We start from the raw sequence: 20,060 nt of genomic DNA, 5'->3' as shown, positions 1-20,060 counted from the left end.
AGGAGAGGCGCCGCCTACCTGTGACCCTGTGGAATAGCGCCCTGGTGGGCGGGAGGCTGAGCTCTTCCCAGAGCCAATGGAACTCTCTACACTCTTGCCACTGCAGCAGTGAGTACGCAGACACTTTCCGTACTCCTTACGCACCTGTGAACCACACACACGCACGCACACAAACATTCCCATTCAGACGTAGTTAATAACTACAATACTTTTGATTGTGAGATTGTGAGTTAACAACTTCACTTTTTGATGGTATGGGCAGTGAGATTAGCCTGCTCCCCATCTGAAAGTACTTTAACCAACTCTTCTTAGTAAGAGGAGCTAACTTGTATCAAGCCTGTCAGATTTAGGATTGGTTTTGCCTTTAGATCCCAATTAATACGATTCCCAGATCAGCACTCCTTCTCTGAGATACTTTCTGAATACGGCACTGGACCACAAGGTTAGAGGGAAACACGTACCTTCTTCTGGAGGACACAATGGAAGATGAAGATGAACATGCCCTGCAGGGAGTTAAAGATGGTGAAGAGGTAGGCCATGATGACTGTGCTCTCGTTGATGTACATCAGGCCGAAGGCCCAGGTCAAGCCCAGCAGACAGAGCAAAGCAATGGCCCCAATCACCCACGATCTGGAAACACAACGTCGAGACAATGTCAACATTCTGGACATCCTCAGAACTGATACAGGAGTACCAAATGAACTCAATAACTTTTAAGTTGCGTGCCCTCACTTTTTGTTGGCTGTAATTTCCCAAAGAAATGAATGTGAATTATGCTCATCACCATACATGCAGCTGGTTAAACTATGAATTGACAGTACAGTCTGTAACTATGTAAATATGTCATTGTCCCATGAAGCTAAAAGTGGAAATGCACAAAGTGTAAATGTTTTGTTGAAGCTAAATAATAAAGGTCTTCGTCTGGTTCTACATTTCAAGACCAGATGCAGGAAGTGGTGACTGTTCTTAGACTTCCCACTTAGCATTCTGTCAGTAGTTCACAACTCAGAAGGAACATCGTGACTAGGTGTTCACTGAAGCACAACGCAAAGAAAGATTTCAAAACAAACTTTCAGGTTGAAAAAGTACATATTGCAAGAATTAGTTTTCAGACTCCCCCTATTCTATTTGCAACCTTGGTCTGTGAACATACTGATGAATAATAAAGAGAAACACAGGTGAAAATAAAATGTCCACCAGACAGACAAAAGTTCTGGACGAAGGGAAGGCGGGAGGGAGGAGAGAAATGAAGTGGAAAATCGACAGAGGAGACAAATCGACTTGAGATAAAATAAAAAGGAGTGAAATTGAATTTAATCTTGTTTTTGTCTTTTGTTATCGTCTGCTCCTAGGGGACACCTAGGATTTTTCTCTCTCTCGCCTTCTTTCAAGTGTTGCATCCATTACGTGTTTGAAAAGTAACAGACCAATAGACCATAGAAATAGTCTTTAAAAAAACTTGAAAATGAGAGACACACTATTATTATCATCTCAGGAGTAGTAGCAGTAAAAAACTCTAGTGAAAAGTCAAGGTAACTCTCCAATATTAAATGAGTACTTGGTGTATAATGAATATGTAAATAATAGGCGATACAGCCTGTATGACCTCAGGGCTAGCATATAAGGCATAATCACTGGAAGGCAATTTGCATATGAACACATGTGAACACAGTATTTTGAATGTGGTGCCCGAGGGTTGTGCCAAAGGCCTTGACAGATAATTAAGCTCTGAATACTTATGCTTGTATAATCAGAAACACCTGTGCATTCAAAATCAAGGAATTTATGAAAACATAATTACTTTCTTCAAAGCTTAAATTGCACAGTACATGACTGCATCTCTCGTGACAAACCGGGAGATTTGGTTCTGGGTTCGGAGATGACTTCAAGAGAAGCGCACCTACTGTAGCGAATATTGATGTGTGTTACTATGTCTGTATGCATTCCCTACGACTTGACTGAGAGCTTCACTTAACACTTAGCAAAGGCAGGAGGTGGTATCAACATTACTAATTACTTTGTTATGAGAAAATGAATGGCTAATGAACAGTGTGTCATAAATATGATGGCCCATTTTACTTACTTGATCTCAGGTTCGTAATCCTCATAGCTGACAGGAATAATCAAAATAAATGAAAAGCATAAAATGAATTCAATAATCAAACAAAACACCAAAGCAAATATTAAAAGAAAATGATTTTGAAAGCTACATGCATACATTTACACACGTTGCCAAAAGTATGTGGACACCTTGTTGTCGAACATCTTATTCAAAATTATGGGCATTAATATGGAGTTGTTCCCCCTTTGTAGCTTTAACAGCCTCCACTCTTCTGGGAAGGCTTTCCACTAGATGTTGGAACATTACTGCGGGGACTTGCTTCCACAAGAGCATTAGTGAGGTCAGGCACTGATGTTGGGCGATTAGGCCTGGCTCGCAGTCGGTGTTCCAATTCATCCCAAAGGTGTTAGATGGGGTTGAGGTCAAGGCTCTGCGCAGGCCAGTCAAGTTCTTCCACACCGATCTCAACAAACCAATTCTGTATTGACCTAGCTTTGTGCACGGGGGCATTGTCATCCTGAAACAGGAAAGGGCTATCCCCAAACTGTTGCCACAAAGTTGGAAGCACATAATCGTCTAGAATTTAGTTGTATGCTGTAGCGTTAAGATTTGCCTTCACTGAAACTAAGGGGTCTAGCCCGAACCATGAAAAACAAACCCAGCCCATTATTCCCCCTCCATCAAAATTTACAGTTGGCACTATGCATTCAGGCAGGTAGCGTTCCTCCTGGCATCCGCCAAACCCAGATAGGTCCGTCGGACTGCCAGATAGTGAAGCGTGATTCATCACTCCAGAGAACACATTTCCACTGCTGCAGAGTACAATGGCAGCGAGCTTTACACCACTTCAGCCGACGCTTGGCATTGCGCATGGTGATATTGTGTGCGGCTGCTTGGCCATGGCAACTCATTTCATGAAATTCCCAACGAACACTTATAGCGCTGACGTTGCTTCCAGAGGCAGTTTGGAACTCGGTAGTGAGTGTTGCAACCGAGGACAGTCGATTTTAACGCGCAACGAGCTTCAGCGGTCCCATTCTGTGAGCTTGTGTTGCCTACCACTTTGCGGCTGAGCCGTTGTTGCTCCTAGACATTTCCACTTAACAGCACTTACAATTTATGGGGCAGCTCTAGCACTTGTCTATGGAGAATGCGTGGCTGTGTGCTCAATTTTATACACCTGTCAGCAACAGGTGTGGCTGAAATAGCCAAATCCACTAATTTGAAGGTTTGTCCACATACTTTTGAATATATAGTGTAGTTAAAGGAGAGGGCTCAGGGGGACTACCACAGACACAAACAAAGACAAACAGGAAATATAAAAAAATGGCTGATCAAATAAAACACTATACTGATTACATCCAACATATCTCCAGCCAGAATCCTCTTGCTCTCACTCGTATTTTGTGAGTGAGTTGCAGGTGCTAAACCTAATTATCTCGGGCGTTTCCACTCCTCGATAAATACAGGTGGGTGTCCGCCTCAATCGTAAATAATGGTCCAGGTGCGATGGCAAAAATAAATGTATGAAATTACTGGGGCCAACCATTAAACATAATTTTCCCAGGTCTATCTCAATGACCTGTTGGGGGAGGCACTTCATCAAGCTGGTTTCCCCCCGGACAGTCAGGGAGACGAGGGTGCAATTTTTTAAAATTAAAAACGGGGAAATATTGACCTGGAACTATGGACATTTTGCAAAGGGATGGACGACTCGAACAGTGGAAATTGGATAGAGATGCCAGAGGACATAATAAAAGTAGTAGGGAGGACATGAACTGGATATAAATAGGATATTTATCATATCTTTCCTGGTTTGTATATTTCAACATAATGAGTACTGGATCTGGACGCCGTTGCTTTTCACATCTGCAACTAAGAATTGATGATGATTGTCATTTCCCCGTGAGGGCCATCTTGAAAGAACATGGTTCAAGGTAGTAGATATCCCCAACAACCAGTATGGCCTCCTGCTTTCACTCCGGAAATGTTCAAAATATGTACTTTATATGAAGCATTCCTGCACTGTTATTTAAAAACGCCTTTCAAAAGTGCATCATTTAATTCCTGCATTTTATTATTTATTTATTTTTAAGTTGAGAAACTCTCCTAATTCATCCCGTACCACTTTCAGTCCTACAGACATGGGCCCATTGCCAAAAAAAGCTTAAGTAGCTCCCGCTGAGCCAGTGAATACCCTCGCAATGATGCCACTCGAGTGACACGCTCAATGGTTCCACCGCCGCAAAAAGAGCACTTGTGCGCATTCACCGGAAAACGAGGGAAAAGCGTTCATTGTGTTAATAGTCGGGTATAAATATCAAAAATGAAAAGAATACAACAACCACATTAAATTGGCACCAATTTCCTTTTTTTGAATAGAAACAAAAAGAGCCAATTCTGAGAGGTGATATGCATTTCAAAGCTGATCGCAATTGGTCAATTGAGTCGCCTTTCACCTCCACAAAAAGGAGTCTCATTGGCGAGTTGAAAGGAAAGAAGAAATGCTGTGATCTACTCAGCGGGATGCTAATTGTTTAACTAAAGCTATGCATCTGAGAAATGTTAATTACCTGAAATTGTTTACTTCAGATATACATTTGGAGCGTTTGATGCAGGAACAGGATAATTTTTAAAGCAACGATACCATCTTAATTTGCATATTCTTTCAGGGTCTATTGTAGGGGGATTCCTCAACATGTAACGAACTCCTCAATGTATTTGCCATGAGGCATATACAGTACATCTACTCACTGTTCTTTAAACAGTCATGAAAGAGTCGTGTCATGAAAAAGTGCACATTTCTCAGCATCTTGTGGACTGCAGTCATGAACGCTCAGCCATTTCCCAGACATTGGGTTCGACAAAGTTTAGTAAAAGTTTGAGTAAGAGAGGGGAACCTCATCCAATTTGTGCCAAAGGAACAACAAAGCTAAATCTTACAGTACCAATACCAGTGGGGCGAAAATACAATGGGTTACGCCAACACAGCACACCACAAACAGATGAGGAATTGCTAAACTACTGCCACATGGGAAAGAGTACTATGTTTAAAGGGAAGGGTAATGGGGTCCACACGCAATACACTATATGTGAAGACATAATAGTGCAGTCCTCTATAGAAATATGTTACATCTTACCAGTGCCATTCCACAATAATAATTCCATCATAATAACGATAGCTACCACGAGGAAGAAAATATGAATGAAAAAGAATAAGGGGTTAAAAACAAAACAAAAAATGATTCAATAAGACAGAAAGGGTACCATGCAGTAGTAATCAAAAGAAAATAAGTCAGGAGAGAGAGAGAGAAACAGAGAGAGAGACAGAGAGACTGTCAGAGAGAGAGAGAGGAGAGAGAGGAGAGAGAGAGAGAGAGAGAGAGAGAATAGAACATTCATTACAAAACAAAGCAATGTGATGAAATTAATGAAGTTTGACATCAAAATATAAAAGAAAGATAAAAGATCCTACTTAATTACCAACTAGCAGGAGTCGAGACTTAAAAAAACTAAAATATCTCCATCAATTTTACAACCCAGTAACCCCTCTCACTGTCGGACTTGAAAACAAACCATTATTTGTATAATCAAACGTTGTTAGTAGCAGCCCACATTGTTAGTAGCAGCCCACGTTGTTAGTAGCAGGCCACGTTGTTAGTAGCAGCCCACGTTGTTAGTAGCAGGCCACGTTGTTAGTAGCAGCCCACGTTGTTAGTAGCAGCCCACGTTGTTAGTAGCAGCCCACATTGTTAGTAGCAGCCCACGTTGTTAGTAGCAGCCCACGTTGTTAGTAGCAGCCCACGTTGTTAGTAGCAGCCCACATTGTTAGTAGCAGCCCATATTGTCCACATTGTTAGTAGCAGCCCACATTGTTAGTAGCAGCCCACGTTGTTAGTAGCAGCCCACGTTGTTAGTAGCAGCCCACGTTGTTAGTAGCAGCCCACGTTGTTAGTAGCAGCCCATGTTGTTAGTAGCAACCCACGTTGTTAGTAGCAGCCCACGTTGTTAGTAGCAGCCCACGTTGTTAGTAGCAGCCCACGTTGTTAGTAGCAGCCCACGTTGTTAGTAGCAGCCCACGTTGTTAGTAGCAGCCCACGTTGATAGTAGCAGCCCACGTTGTTAGTAGCAGCCCACGTTGTTAGTAGCAGCCCACATTGTTAGTAGCAGCCCACATTGTTAGTAGCAGCCTAAATCGTATAGAACCTGATGATTTGGAACTGATGTGCTACAGTCCATTCAAAAGTATCCAAGAGTGTGGTTCTCAGAGTAGCAGAATCCTAGGCCTGTTATGTGGTACCATATTTGTAAACCACATTTGTTTTCATAGTCATATTTTGACAAACTGTCAGGGTAGAGGGGAGGCATTGGACACACTGACAATGTCTGCATCCCAAATTGCCTTTATAGTGCACTACTTTTGCCCAGGGCTCAGAAGGCTCTGCACAATAATAGGGTGCTATTTGGGACGTAGTCCTGGTGAATGAGATACATAAATCTAGAGGTAGGTCTATCAGACGTCAGAGCTGGGAGAGAAGGGGTCGTGACATTTATGGTGTGGTCTGAGAGACAGTCCGCAGGTGAGGTTTCTGATTGGCCAAGGTAGACTAGCGTGATAAATCCTATGATGCAGAGAACGAACGCTAGTCAATATTCTCTCCACAGACAAACAAGGCAATGCATCTAAAAGGAACCATCTATAACTCATTCACAGTATTCTTAGACGAAATCGTAACACTTGCTTGATAAACGGCTAGGGGGAGTTCAAAAATACTGTCTTTACCTAACTTTAAGATGTAAACACTGTTTGTGTTACTTAGAACTGATCAAATTATCCCATTATAAAACTGGTAAACATTAAAATAAAAACGGCGTGCTTAAATGTTTCCAGTCGCCTTTAAAAATACTCAGTTGGTGATGATTATCTACTAAATAACCCGTTAGGTTCAAAATCAGGTCACAGTATGAACAGCTGTTGTCAAACGTGTTAGCACTAAGATGGTTGACCTACTGTACAGGTCTACAGTGCATTCGGAAAGTATTCAAACCTCTTCCCTTTTTCCACAATTTGTTACGTTACAGCCTTATTCTATAATTTATTAAATATTTACATTTTTGTATCAATCTACACACAATACGCCTTAATGACAAAGCGAAAACAGGTTTTTTGAATTTTTGCAAATATTTTAATTAATTTTCTTACATAAGTATTCAGACCCTTTGCTATGAGACTGAAAATTGAGCTCCGGTGCATCCTGTTTCCATCGATCATCCTTGAGATGTTTCTACAACTTGATTGGAGTCAACCAGTGGTAAATTTAATTGATTGGACATGATTTGGAAAGACACACACCTGTCTATATAAGTTCCCACAGTTGACAGTGCATGTCAGAGAAAAAAACCAAGCCATGAGGTCGAAGGAATTGTCCGTAGAGCTCTGAGACAGGATTGTGTCGAGTAAAGGGTCTGAATACTTATGCAAATGTAATATTTCAGTTTTTCTAGAAACCTGTTTTTGCTTTGTCATTATGGGGTATTGTGTGTAGATTGATGAGGTAAAAAAACGATGCAATTCATTTTAGAATCAGGCTGTAACTTAGGCTCTCGATAATCCTGCAGCAAGAGGAAATGTGAATTATTATGTGGATTATAATAACGGACATTTTTGTAGGGGTTGATACATTTTTTCGTATGGAAAAATCAGTGGAAGTGGAAATTACAAACTTCCAAAGCCTACAAGTGTAAAAAGGAAAGTTCTCCTGCAACAGGGTGCTCACATTAAGATCCCAGAATGAAACAAAAGCAAGCTAAACTGATGGTCATTCTTGCTGTAATAAGAGTCCACAGTCGCAGAGGCACGACAGTATTCACGGCCCATTATTAGATATAATCATATTTACAAACCGGATTTTAACTGGTTGTTATTGAGTCGCGGATGTATGCACAGCTCTGGGCTTTAAACTCTGTCACACCAACATGTCTCAGACTGCTATCAATGGTATCCAACAGATTACTATTGATTCTGATACAGACGGTCCTGTCCAGTTGAGTGTTTACTCAGCTCTCCCATCAGCTCGGGATTACAATTTAGACAGGGATGTCACTCGGAGTTCACAGAGCAGGCATCCTCTAGAAAACTGGCCTCAACACCCGCTACAATGCGAACTATAATGTGTGTGTGTGTGTGTGTGTGTGCGCGCTCATAGGAATAAAGCGAGAAAGAGTTGTTTGGCGTGGGTGTATGTGCACACTTGCTGAGAGTACAAGGCCAGCTCACTCCACTCTGACAAAAGCAGTGACAAGACGCTCGAGATGGTGCCACTAGTATCACTGCCTTAAAACACACTGATGCCACCAGTGTCTTCAAACAGGACAGGTAAAACCTAGAAAATAACTTTATCCATCAGCAGGATATAATACTGGTAGAGGTAGAGAAATGACTTTAGCCTAGCCACAAAATAAGTCTACCCTGACGCCTGGTTGTAATTACACCCCAAATCAACACCACAAAAATGCTGTGTCATTGTATTGACAAGGCTCCTAGAGGCCCCACTGTGTCATTATGCACTAATGTAATGTTAAAAGACACGACCAACACCACCTTCTTCCAAATGACCTTGAATTACATCACATAATGAACACATAACACCAGCAAAGACGGGCATGAAACACAGATATGATTCAAATGAACTAGGTCTAGGAATGACCAAACCTTCAACATTCTATCCAATTGTTATTGTGGTGATATCACAATAGATGCTTATTTTGTTTCCCAAAGCGCAGTGAGTCACAAGTCATAGGCTGCTCTCTCTGCTACTGCACGGTAAGCGTTAGGCTCCCTAACAGCTTCTACCCCCAAGCCATAAGACTGCTCAACAATTAATCAAATGGCCACCTGGACTATTTACATTGACATCCCCCTTGTTTTTACACTGCTGCTACTCGCTGTTTATTATCTAGACATAGTCACTTTAGCCCTACCTACATGTACAAATTACCTTGATTAACCTGTGACCCCGCACATAGACTCTGTATCGGTACCCACTGTATATAGCCTCGTTATAGTTTATTGTGTTACTTTAGTTAATTTAGTAAATATTTTCTTAACTCTATTTCTTGAACTGCATTGTTGTTTAAGGGCTTGTAAGTAAGCATTTCACTGTACGGTGTACCAGTTATGTTACAAATAACATTTGATTTGATATTAAAACAATTTATTTATACTTATTAATTATCACTCATAAATTGCAACGCCAGTTAATCTTTTACTGCAGTGCGCTCAATCAGGGTCACACAGAGTGTTTCTTGGTATTCTTAAACAAATCTACTTTGAAACAAAAGTATACACCTCACACACATGGTTATGGGCTTTAAAAGGAGACACCTGTATCATGTCAGATATAGAGATGAAATCTATTACATTGAGTTTGCATCCCAATATTACACTTTTTATGCATCACAGACTGAAATATAACAAAACCATTTGACATAGAAACACCACATTTTCAGGGTTTGAAAAAACCCCGATTAATTATGAAAAATATGAAAAACATTCCACCCTTGAGGCCAAGAGAGGGCGATTTGGTCAATTGACTGCAGGGAAGGGCTACCAGTGGGATTTATAATGTCATTCATATTTTCATATCCTGAGTGGCAGGGTGCGAGCATTCACGTGAGCGCACATGTACAGCACGCATGCAGGCGTGCACACAAACAAACACTTCCTTTTATGAATATTCATCTGTGTGTTAACGGATGACGACAGATCAGGTTAATTCCACCAGATTGTCTCTTGGCCTTTTCTGCCGCCGACAAGCGTGCACTTCAGATAATGAAGGACGCCTGCCGGAAGACCTGTCTCATTTTAACCCTTGCCTGCCCTCCATGACACAGCCTTTAGTGAAACTGAGAGTTATGAACCTGGAGGGCGGCGCTTCCTGCATGGCCATTCTCACCCTTCAGATGTGTTTTGAGGGGTTCACAAATAACACAGATGTTTTTCTAACCAGCGACACATCTCATAACTATACAGCTTCCATCTCAATGTATAGACTTATTATGATGTACATGAGATCAATCGTTCCTTATAATATCTTTGTGTTTGGCAACTTATATGCAAAAGTGACTTACAGTTAACATATGTTCAGTATATGTGGCCCAGGTGGGAATTGAACCCACAAGCACCATGCTCTAACCCACTGAGCCATCGGAACCTGGTTTGCCGTATTAGGTTACCACTGGCATGTACAGTCCAAGCGTCATGTCTGGAAGGTCCCAATGCCTGGAAGGACGCGTGACTTACTTGATGTTGTCGAGGCAACCCGAGTCGGGTTTGAGGATGGCGGTGTGGTGGAACATCTTGTACAGCGCGATGCCTAGGAATATCACGTTGAGCTGGGAGAATGGAGTGAAAGAAAGCAGAGAGCATAGCTGAGATGGAGTTTGTGTGTCGTAGATGATGTTTTCATTTATTTTTAAGTCGGGGAGACATCGTTAGAGCTAGCTGAGTATGTAGTGTAGGAACAAGATGCGGTTTCCCACTTTGCCAAATAGAGCACAACATTATATGAACATTGCATACAGTATCACTACCACGTATGCACTGAGTGGTTCACGGAGCTCTTTCCATGAGACACTGACCAGGTAAATCCAGGTGAAATATATGATCCTTTACTGATGTCACTTGTAAAATCCACTTAAATCAGTTTAGATGAAATAGTAATGGACAAGCGGTAGCGCCATCTCAAAATAGTATGGCCCCCTCGAAATGTCAACAATTGAATTGTAACTCATAATACATTGTGCTGGGGAAGTGACTAGCCCTTTTCTACGTCTCTTCTACTTATTCCCCCCCGGCCCCCCAAGTCCAAGAGGGACTACGATTCCAGAAGGAGTCAGCCTTTCTTAGTGGAAGTATTCTGGTTGTTACAGAGAAAAAGCATGAGTCATGAAGTGGAAATAATAGTGTTTTGTGATTTCAGAAAATTGGAGCGTGTAGAAAGAGCATTAGACATGCATTTCGGGTTTTGGAAATATCTAAGTTAGGAATTAACCCGTGTGTGTGTGTGTGTGTGTGTGTGTGTGTGTGTGTGTGTGTGTGTGTGTGTGTGTGTATTTTACCTCAGCCTATGTGGCTTCGGAGTGCCTGCTTGTGTGCCTGTGTCGGATTGTGTGTCCTCTCTCTGTGCCTCAAGGTACAAAGTAATAGTAAACCTAGTGTACGATTCTAGGTGGAAGTTCTGGGTGAAAATCAATCATAAATCGTAGAGAGGCATCACTTGGCGACTGAATTCTAAGTGAAGTTCCTCTCTCCCTCAGCAAAGACATCTCTGTCAGTTGTGCGGCAAAGCGACTAACCGCAATACTTCACAATTCACATCCTCATCCATTTCCCACCATGACACATGACCAGCAGTGGCTTATACCCAACGGTGTTACAGAGGAAAGTGGATGTTAAGTTCTCTCTGGACCATTGAAGCAGTGACCTGGGGGGCTAAATAGGGTTAATGAGATAGTACGGGAGTGGGGAAGTAGGGACGCTTACCATAATTATCAAGGTTGCAGGTCCTATGAAACTCCAAATGAAGTAAGTGTCCAGACGAAGCCAGCACCTGGAGGGGAGAAGAAAGAGAGAGTACATCATTTATGGAATATTATCATCATCATCATCATCATCTCCTTGTCTTGTTTGACCATCTCTGCTACATGAATAGAGAGAATGTGTGAGAGGAGAGTACAGTGAAGAAAGAGAGGGGGAGGGAGGGAGGGAGAAATTGAGAGAGAGAAGGATGTGGGGAAGAGGGAGGGAGGGAGAGCGAGAAGGGGGTGGGGCGGGGTACGGAGAGGGCGAGAGAGAGAGCGGTAAGGTGAGGCCGGCACACAGGACATACATCAACATGGAGGCTGGAATGACAAAGAGAAATGAGCACTTCAAAAACACAGTGCCGCAAGGGGGTAGGAGAGTTATGACCATTGCATGAGGGTTTGGAGGGTGGGATTTTAGAGTTTCAGTGCCATAACTGCTTATAGGGTGTGATGGTCACAACAGAGTTATCAAAGGACAGAGTAACAAAACTGTAAAGTGGCTCGGGGGTGAAGTTTCCCCTAGGTACAGGTCCCCTCCCCAATCCTAAAATTAAAGCTAGAATCCTTAAATGCTACCTCCATTTTTGGCCTAATAAATTAATGATATATCCCCATTGATTCTTACAACATACAAACGCCTCAAACCAAAACATACACTTTTTACTCCCATGTTTGTAAACAGCGTAAATGTAAACAAACACTGTACAGCCTCAAAACCTGGTTAAAACTATACATTTCATATCATGGATGGTCAGTCCTTCACTCCACGTCTCTGATATGATCCTGTCTGCAGCACCTCCAGGCTGGTATGTTAACATGTTTATTAGGCTTGAGGTCCATTCCATATCAGGAGTTGAATAGGAACACAGAAATACAGTTCATGCCCTCAACTGAATTCCATGCCCTCAACTGAATTCCATTCCCTTAATTGAATTCCATTTCCCACTCATTCCCTCATTAAGTAAAATTAAATTGAACTCTCAAAACCATTAGCCATATGCACACTTTTTCCTTTTTCACACTATTGTGCCGACCCAAACCATACTATGCTGGCTTTCGGATGCATTTCCTTTCACATGGTCCTTTCCAGCAACTACGGGGGATGTGTAAGCAGGCCAGTGCAGTATGGCTCAGCTCAACTAGTGTGAAAAGGCCTATAGAGACCTAGAAGAACTGTTCAACCTCATCAAGCTAAGCAGCACTGGAGACATTGAGATGAGCGAGATGCAACACTTCCCCCACAAACAGTCACACACAGTATCCGCGCATGTGCAGGTGTTCGCGTTATGCTGTTCAGAGCAGGGCCAGGGCCCCAAGACAGCAGAGAAGTTGAGCCTCGTGCTTCAACGCTCTTAGTTGTTGAGGATATTTACCCACTATGCGGTTTACTTCTGGATCTACGTCATATCGCGGAGTCGACCTTTAACCAATGAACCCCTCTTACAGTCCATTACCATATCAACACATGCACTTGCTTGACTTCTCCGGCAGGTAGTCTAGGGGTTAAGCGCGTTGGGCCAGTAACCGAAAGGTTGCTGGTTCAAATCCCTGAGCCTGCAAGGTGAAGAAAATCTGACATTCTGCCCTTGAGCAAGACAGTTAAACCACAACAGCAATTTCTCCCTGAAGACTTGGACGTCGATTAAGGCAGCCCCCCCGCACCTCTCTGATTCAGAGGTATTGGGTTAAATGGTGAAGGCACATTTTGGTTGAATGCATTCATTTGTGCAACTGACTATGTATCCCCTTTCCCATCACACCAATACAAGACATGGCAGTTACAGTACGCTACTTGGCTGATTGAACTCGAATGGGCCCAGATATGATCACACAGGGCCGGATGAAGGCAATACTGGGACGACAAAAATGAAGTTGATACATGACCTGCCAGCTAAATTACTAATCGTTTCATCTCCGCCGCTGCTAGGTAGACCTCCATTTTTGGCCATCTGAAATGACAGTTTCTTACTCTGTAGTCACTCAGACTGACAAATAGGCAAAATGGAAGGGGCAACAAATGTTCTGTAAATCAACAGCATTTTAAGGCAGATTGAGAGGATAGCACTTGGCTTCGGACAGTGCGGGCCATACTCGAACACTGGAAGGAAACGCAACAAGGCAACTGGAGATGTAATAATACCGTAACGTGTCACCAGTGTTCCCTCTAAGCTGCTCAATAACTACCAGCCGACACGAGATTGAACTTCACTAAAATGTAAACCATCTTTCCTGGCTTTAAACAGATACATTTGTACATCTACTGTGGAAACTGGGATTGAATCAACATAATAACACTCCCTTTTAATGCAACAAACCAAATCTAACTTCAAGACTAAGTTGGTGGTTTTGATGTAGGCTGAGCCTGCTGAGGAGCACGTTGGCGTACCCTTGATCTATTTCATGGGCATAAGCGGTTTTTCCATCACCCTCTGTCAGAGTAGCTAGCCTAGATGCACATTTGAGATCACAGAGCAGAGCCATGTGTAGCTGCGTGTGCACATTAGTTAGTGAGTTTCTAGCCCGGTTATAGCTCATTTGGGTCAGCAATGAGGGAGTGATTGCTTCCTACAAGAGCACGGAACTTGTAGATATCTAACAGTCTTTAAAAAGCGTGTCAGAGAAAGAGCTTTTTTTTTTGTCTTAAAGTGGCAGTGTCCTGTTTTGAGACAGGCTCGAATATGCAAATAAGCCAATAGGAAAAGAGTATGAATTTAATTTGGTAAAGTGGTTTCTTGCATCATATAACACAATACAATGTAATTTTCAGTCACCTACCTTGCCAATTGTGTTACAGATCATTTCTTAAATGTTATGAGGTGATTTGAGCTTTCAGACAACTAAAACATCAGCCCTAAAATGGTTAATGTCAACCCATGCCTAATGTTTTTAGAAAGTCTCATGGACTGTAGGCCTACATTGAACACCACATATTGGCTATTGTAGGCGATATCATAGACAACAGCTATAGCTATATCCATGTGGAAATGGTTTGTTGATAGGCCACTATGATAGCACTATATTATTCTCAAATAGCCGCAATAGCCTATGGCCGCTGTCTGAAACTGTAACTGTAACACTAGACCCACCTGGCCCTACAGCCTATAAGTACCTTATAGAGAAGGTTGAGAAAGTCCTACTGAAAAAGTCTATAGCCTATTTTCGACACCACTTCCAGACTATGACACATCAACATCAATATATTTGATATATGCTATTGGAACAATAATCATTAGGTCGTGTTTAAGAATGTCTTGTGTAACATTAGAATACTAAAAAACGATTATTTAAAAGAACATAATAGCATTTTCCTTAGTTTAGGTTACTCTAGGCCCCTCAAACTCAACTCTGGACATTGAAGTCAGTCTCACTGTATTTTTTCCCCCTTGTACCCTTCTAATCAAGGATGATTTAAACCTGGGATACCAGGTGGGTGAAACTAATGATCAGGTAGAACACCAGCAGGCTCCGGACTGCTGGTAAGAGCTGAATACGCCTGCTCTAGTCTATAAGTAAAAAACGAAAATCAAATCACAAAGAAATCATTATAATTTTGTTTTGGAAGGTCTAAAGAAACATTGTGGAAATAAGAAAATGTATTTGAAAAATCAGGATAGCATATTATGTTACTAATCTTTTCTTAGTAGCCAGAGCAATACTGTCGCGCAAGTGCTGAATGGTAAGCGCAGATATTCTTCTTTTGAATTCTGAGTTATTTGACCAAGTGTCATAGAATGCAGAATATGCTCTTTCTGATACTATATAGAACATTTTACCTGCATGTGACTCTAAAGGAGGATTTGATCAAGTGATGCTCCTTTCCCTGCATATGTCAATTCCAAGCTGAGGCCATTTCTTCATGTAAAATTTGACAACTTATAATATTTTCACTCATCAGACTATTGTAAAATCGAATTGAGTCTTTAGGCTAACTGTTATTATGTGTGAAATTAGCTTTGGTGTTGTTTAGTTTGTGTTGTTTAGGAGTAGTTTCGATGGGCCTGCTGTGCAGGCTGAGAGGCATCGTTTTCTTCCCCTAGCTCATCAACATGGAGAATCAAAGACATGTTTTGCATTTTTCGTTTCCCTTACAATAAATATGATAAGTAATAGAGTTATAGTAAATAAAACAGTCCCTTAACAGCTTCTATTTACAAAGTAAAACGTAAAAGAAAATATCAACCCACAAGGTGCACGGTCAAAGGATTTGCGATAAATATGGGTGCCAACGCTGATAAATAGGCATAACACACACTCATCATTACACTATTGTTGTTCTAAATTAAAATCAACCTCTTCACTCTCCTTACCATTCAGTAAGGCCTCATTTAATTTCAATTGTGAAGTTAAGTGCACAATTATTTCCTATTCAACTATTTATCATTCATTCAGTGAGGAGATAGAGACGCATTAGCGCCTGGCTGGGTACCAACGTCCTACAGCCCATTGTCTTGGCGGGTTAAGTTGGGAATAGGTGTGAGAAAATAAAACTGGTAAAAACTTTTCTGTTTGTGATTTTACAATTCTGACAAATTAGCAATGTAAAATACAAACATTTAGGAAAAGTCAGGGAAGAGACAGGAAGTTGCTTTTCCTGGGGGGGGTGGGCGATTTTCTTATTTACAAAATCACTATGTCAGTGGCCGTTGGCCAATTGCGGTTCTCATATTAAAGTGGGTACAGCCTCAGCATTCACAGTTAACGCACGCCGGATGTTGCACAGAATGCTTGCAAAATGAATGTTTCCACTCACAAGACCTGAAATTTGCTCAGTGCCGAACATTCTGTGTCACCTCGAACACGGACTACGATAGTGAGTGTTCATAAATACATACTGAGTCCTGAAAAATATATTTATTTTTCTTACATGAAATGGCCCTAGTGCAATATTCGCTCGTGTTTCAACCATATTAGGTGTCAGTAGCGTTATTAGACTACAGTCGCAGCTACAAGCTCAAATGCCTTGGCCGAGTATGTGCAATTACATCACACACCAACACGCTCTAGCACAGTTATGGTGCCAAAAGAGGCTTTGAAAGAAAATAAATACAGATGGGTTTTCTGACGTTGTCACGGAAACGATGCCCACGCTGCAATGGGGCAGAAGTCCATGAGTTGTTTTGATTCTGGATAGCCAGATAGCTAACAACACTATACACGTTTCCATTCACAGTTTTTATGCGAGTAAAGTCATACTGTATATTTGAAGAAAATCATGACTGTTGTGATGGAAACAGGATGTTTTGGTCCAATTTTGCATTTTAGCTAACCCTAACCCTTTCCCTAACATTAACGTAATTCTCCTAACCTGCTACGTTAATTATCCTAACCTGATGCATAGGTTCTCCTAACCTGCTACGAAACGTAAAATCTGACGTTAATTTGACAAAAGCTTGTTCCCTTCTAGCTATGAATGGGTACAGATGATAAGTTATGAACTTCACAGGGTGGTGAAAGTGCACGGTATGAGCTTGATGCTCCTTTCCAAAAGAAATTGAGGGTGTAATTCTGGTGACACGATGATCGATGCTTGACTGACGTTTGACAAATAAAATCAACATACATGTTTTTTTTCTGACCTCAAAACTGGTCTCCTGGTTTAAGCATTGTTGTGGAGTTAAACCATCCAATTGTGTTATTTTTCTATTTAAAACGTGTGATTTTTAAGACTGAACAACAAAAAACCAAACAAACCAAAAATATTGCAGGAAAAAACGTAAACCTCACAGAAATTACAGAATTTGGGGGAAAAAAAGATACTGAATAAGTTAACAACAAAAAAATCCCGATTTTATAGAGCCCTACAAATGCCATCGCTCTATGGGCCATGGTCAAAAGTAGTGCACTATATAGGGGATAGAGTACCATCTGGGAAACAACCAGTGAGTGTTACTTTGGTGTTACTGGGATTTGACAATTCTCCCCGTGGCTCTTATCAAGGGATAAGAGGAGAAGATGTAAACGCATGCGCATATCAAAGGCTTCCTAAGTAGTCATTATAAAATATGCTGAAAGCTGATTTTTTTTTTAAAGGGAAAGGGCTGTCATTCATGGAGAATACTCGAGCCAGCAATCCTCCGACTATCTGCATGTTCTCCTCTCCAGTCATGTCAGGGTTCTGTTTTTCTTTTTGAGCGTATCTATTTTTCCCATGTGCCGGCCTGACACTGCGTTGGCGGCAGCCTCCTCTGATCTTCTTGGTTACGATGAAAAGAGAATAGAAACCCAGGTAGCGTTTTGTCTCCCAACGTCTAGTGTTGCGTACCAGTGTCAGTTACACTGATACACAGCAACTTGACACATTAGTTTAGCTCAGAGGCACTTTGGAGAGAGGGGGAGAGACGTTTCTCTCGAGATGAGAGAATCTAAAGAGACTTAAAGTCACGCGTGAGAACATGAGGGGCTCCACGTATGCCAAGGTGTCTAAACGCAGTTTATCTGTTGCAAAATGGACAGAGATGCTCTCAAAGTTATAACAAACTGTCATTATGTAAATGTCAGTTAAATGATCAAGTAAATTATTTAGGTTGAAATGTGAGCTATGTGGCTTTTTGGTAAGGCATTATTGTCATTTGTAAATATGAACTGAGTTCACCTCATGGTATATAATTTACAGTAGAAAAGTATATACCCCAAACCTAGGGCTTTTTTTTATTAATAAATTCACTGTTCATACAGAGATATTGTCCCCAACAACTAACACAATCTAACAATAGTCTAAGAATACTCTGGCAACGTAGACTAGACTAATGTAGCATTTTCGGTAAACAGTTGAAAATAACAGATTGTTTAATCAATTGGAACATGCTGCTATTCAAGGAACAGAAACACTTATAACACACTTACTGTTTAACTCCTGTGCGAATTATCCCCATAACAGCCTAAATGGAACTATGCGAGGGCATGTAACACAAAACAATGCTTTTCATTATGTTCTCTGTCACTGGACTCACTTAGAGATGTGACTAAGCAAAATCTTAGTGGCCATTTTGAATTTGTAAAGGGTGACACTTTCTCCTCAGTTAACAGGACAACCCATGGTCATGTTTTTATTGCTCAAATGATTCTATTCCGATTCTAGGTGGAATATTGAGCTATGTGATGCCCAAACTCCTCCATCTCTAGCTGAGCATGTCACGCCCTGTCCCATCCCCCCATCTCTCACGGCTGCGTATAATTGTTCCACCGGTGGCTAGAATTTAATTATTCACATGGTGCTGTGGCGGCAGGCAGTGGCAGCTATCATCTCAATCCATCACCAAGAAATGTGGCTCCTGCTACACACAAATGTCGGTGTGTGTGTGTGTGTGTGTGTGTGTGTGTGTGTGTGTGTGTGTGTGTGTGTACACTACCATTTAAAAGTTTGGGGTCACTTACAAATTTCATTGTTTTCTATGAAAACATACATGAAATGAGTTGCAAAATGAATAGGAAATATAGTCAAGACGTTGACAAAGTAATAAATAATGATTCTTAATTGAAATAATAATTGTGTCTGCAAATCCTCCATTTCTAGAAATTACAGCCTTGCAGAACTTTGGCATTCTAGTTGTAAATTTGTTGAGGTAATTTGTTGAGATTTCACCCCATGCTTCCTGAAGCACCTCCCACAAGTTGGATTGGCTTTATTTTTTTTTATTTTACCTTTATTTAACTAGGCAAGTCAGTTAAGAACAAATTCTTCTTTTCAATGATGGCCTAGGAACAGTGGGTTAACTGCCTTGTTCAGGTGCAGAACGACAGATATTTTTACCTTGTCAGCTTAGGGATTCGATCTTGCAACCTTTCGGTTACTAGTCCAATGCTCTAGCATCCCGGAGTCGCCTCTTCACTGTTGACATTGAGACTGGTGTTTTGCGGGTACTATTTAATGAAGCTGCCAGTTGAGGACTTGTAAGGCGTCTGTTTCTCAAACTAGACACACTAATGTACTTGTCCTCTTGCTCAGTTGTTCACCAGGGCCTCCCACTCCTCTTTCTATTCTGGTTAGAGCCAGTTTGCGCTGTTCTGTGAAGGGAGTAGTACACAGCGTTGTACGAGTGATAGAATAATTTGTATGTTTTAGAATAATGGATAAAGTGTTCCACTCTGAAATTGTATGATAGTGTGAAATGTTTGAGAAGCATGAGAAGATAAAACGAGGATGTGTGTAGATCTGTTCGAATTTTAATACTAGGGTATTATATTCTTTAGCAGAGATGTAAGCAGAGTGAAGTTGTAGAGTAGATAATAGAAAATCATTAGAGGTTTTCAAACCAAGAGGGCCCCAACGGGGGAGGGGATGTGAAAGCCTTAAAGGATGGGACAAAATGTATGGTTCTTTGTGGTTAGTGGAAAAGTACTGGTTGTTTGAGCAGGGAGTGGTCTAAAGATAGGAATGTGTGTGTATTATAAAAGGTCTGGGTCCTCATTTTTG

General features: G+C 41.3%; 1 protein-coding gene across 17 annotated transcripts in view; it reads right to left on the bottom strand.

Annotated features, from left to right (window-relative positions):
- Nucleotides 1-20,060, bottom strand: part of LOC106608716 (adhesion G protein-coupled receptor L3) — a 314,147-nt gene that overhangs the window by 18,092 nt on the left and 275,995 nt on the right. For all 17 annotated transcript variants that reach the window (XM_045721694.1, XM_045721685.1, XM_045721691.1 and 14 more), the window contains 4 exons: nt 11,607-11,673; nt 10,365-10,456; nt 462-630; nt 19-144 (listed from right to left, as the gene is read on the bottom strand). In XM_045721694.1, the coding sequence (XP_045577650.1) occupies nt 19-144; nt 462-630; nt 10,365-10,456; nt 11,607-11,673 (454 nt within the window). The remainder of the gene's footprint in view (nt 1-18; nt 145-461; nt 631-10,364; nt 10,457-11,606; nt 11,674-20,060) is intronic.

Source organism: Salmo salar, chromosome ssa07 (assembly GCF_905237065.1).
Source record: "Salmo salar chromosome ssa07, Ssal_v3.1, whole genome shotgun sequence".
NCBI classification, from domain to species: domain Eukaryota; kingdom Metazoa; phylum Chordata; class Actinopteri; order Salmoniformes; family Salmonidae; genus Salmo; species Salmo salar.
Note: the sequence above shows the minus strand (reverse complement) of the source record. Positions and strands in the feature narration are given on the sequence as shown.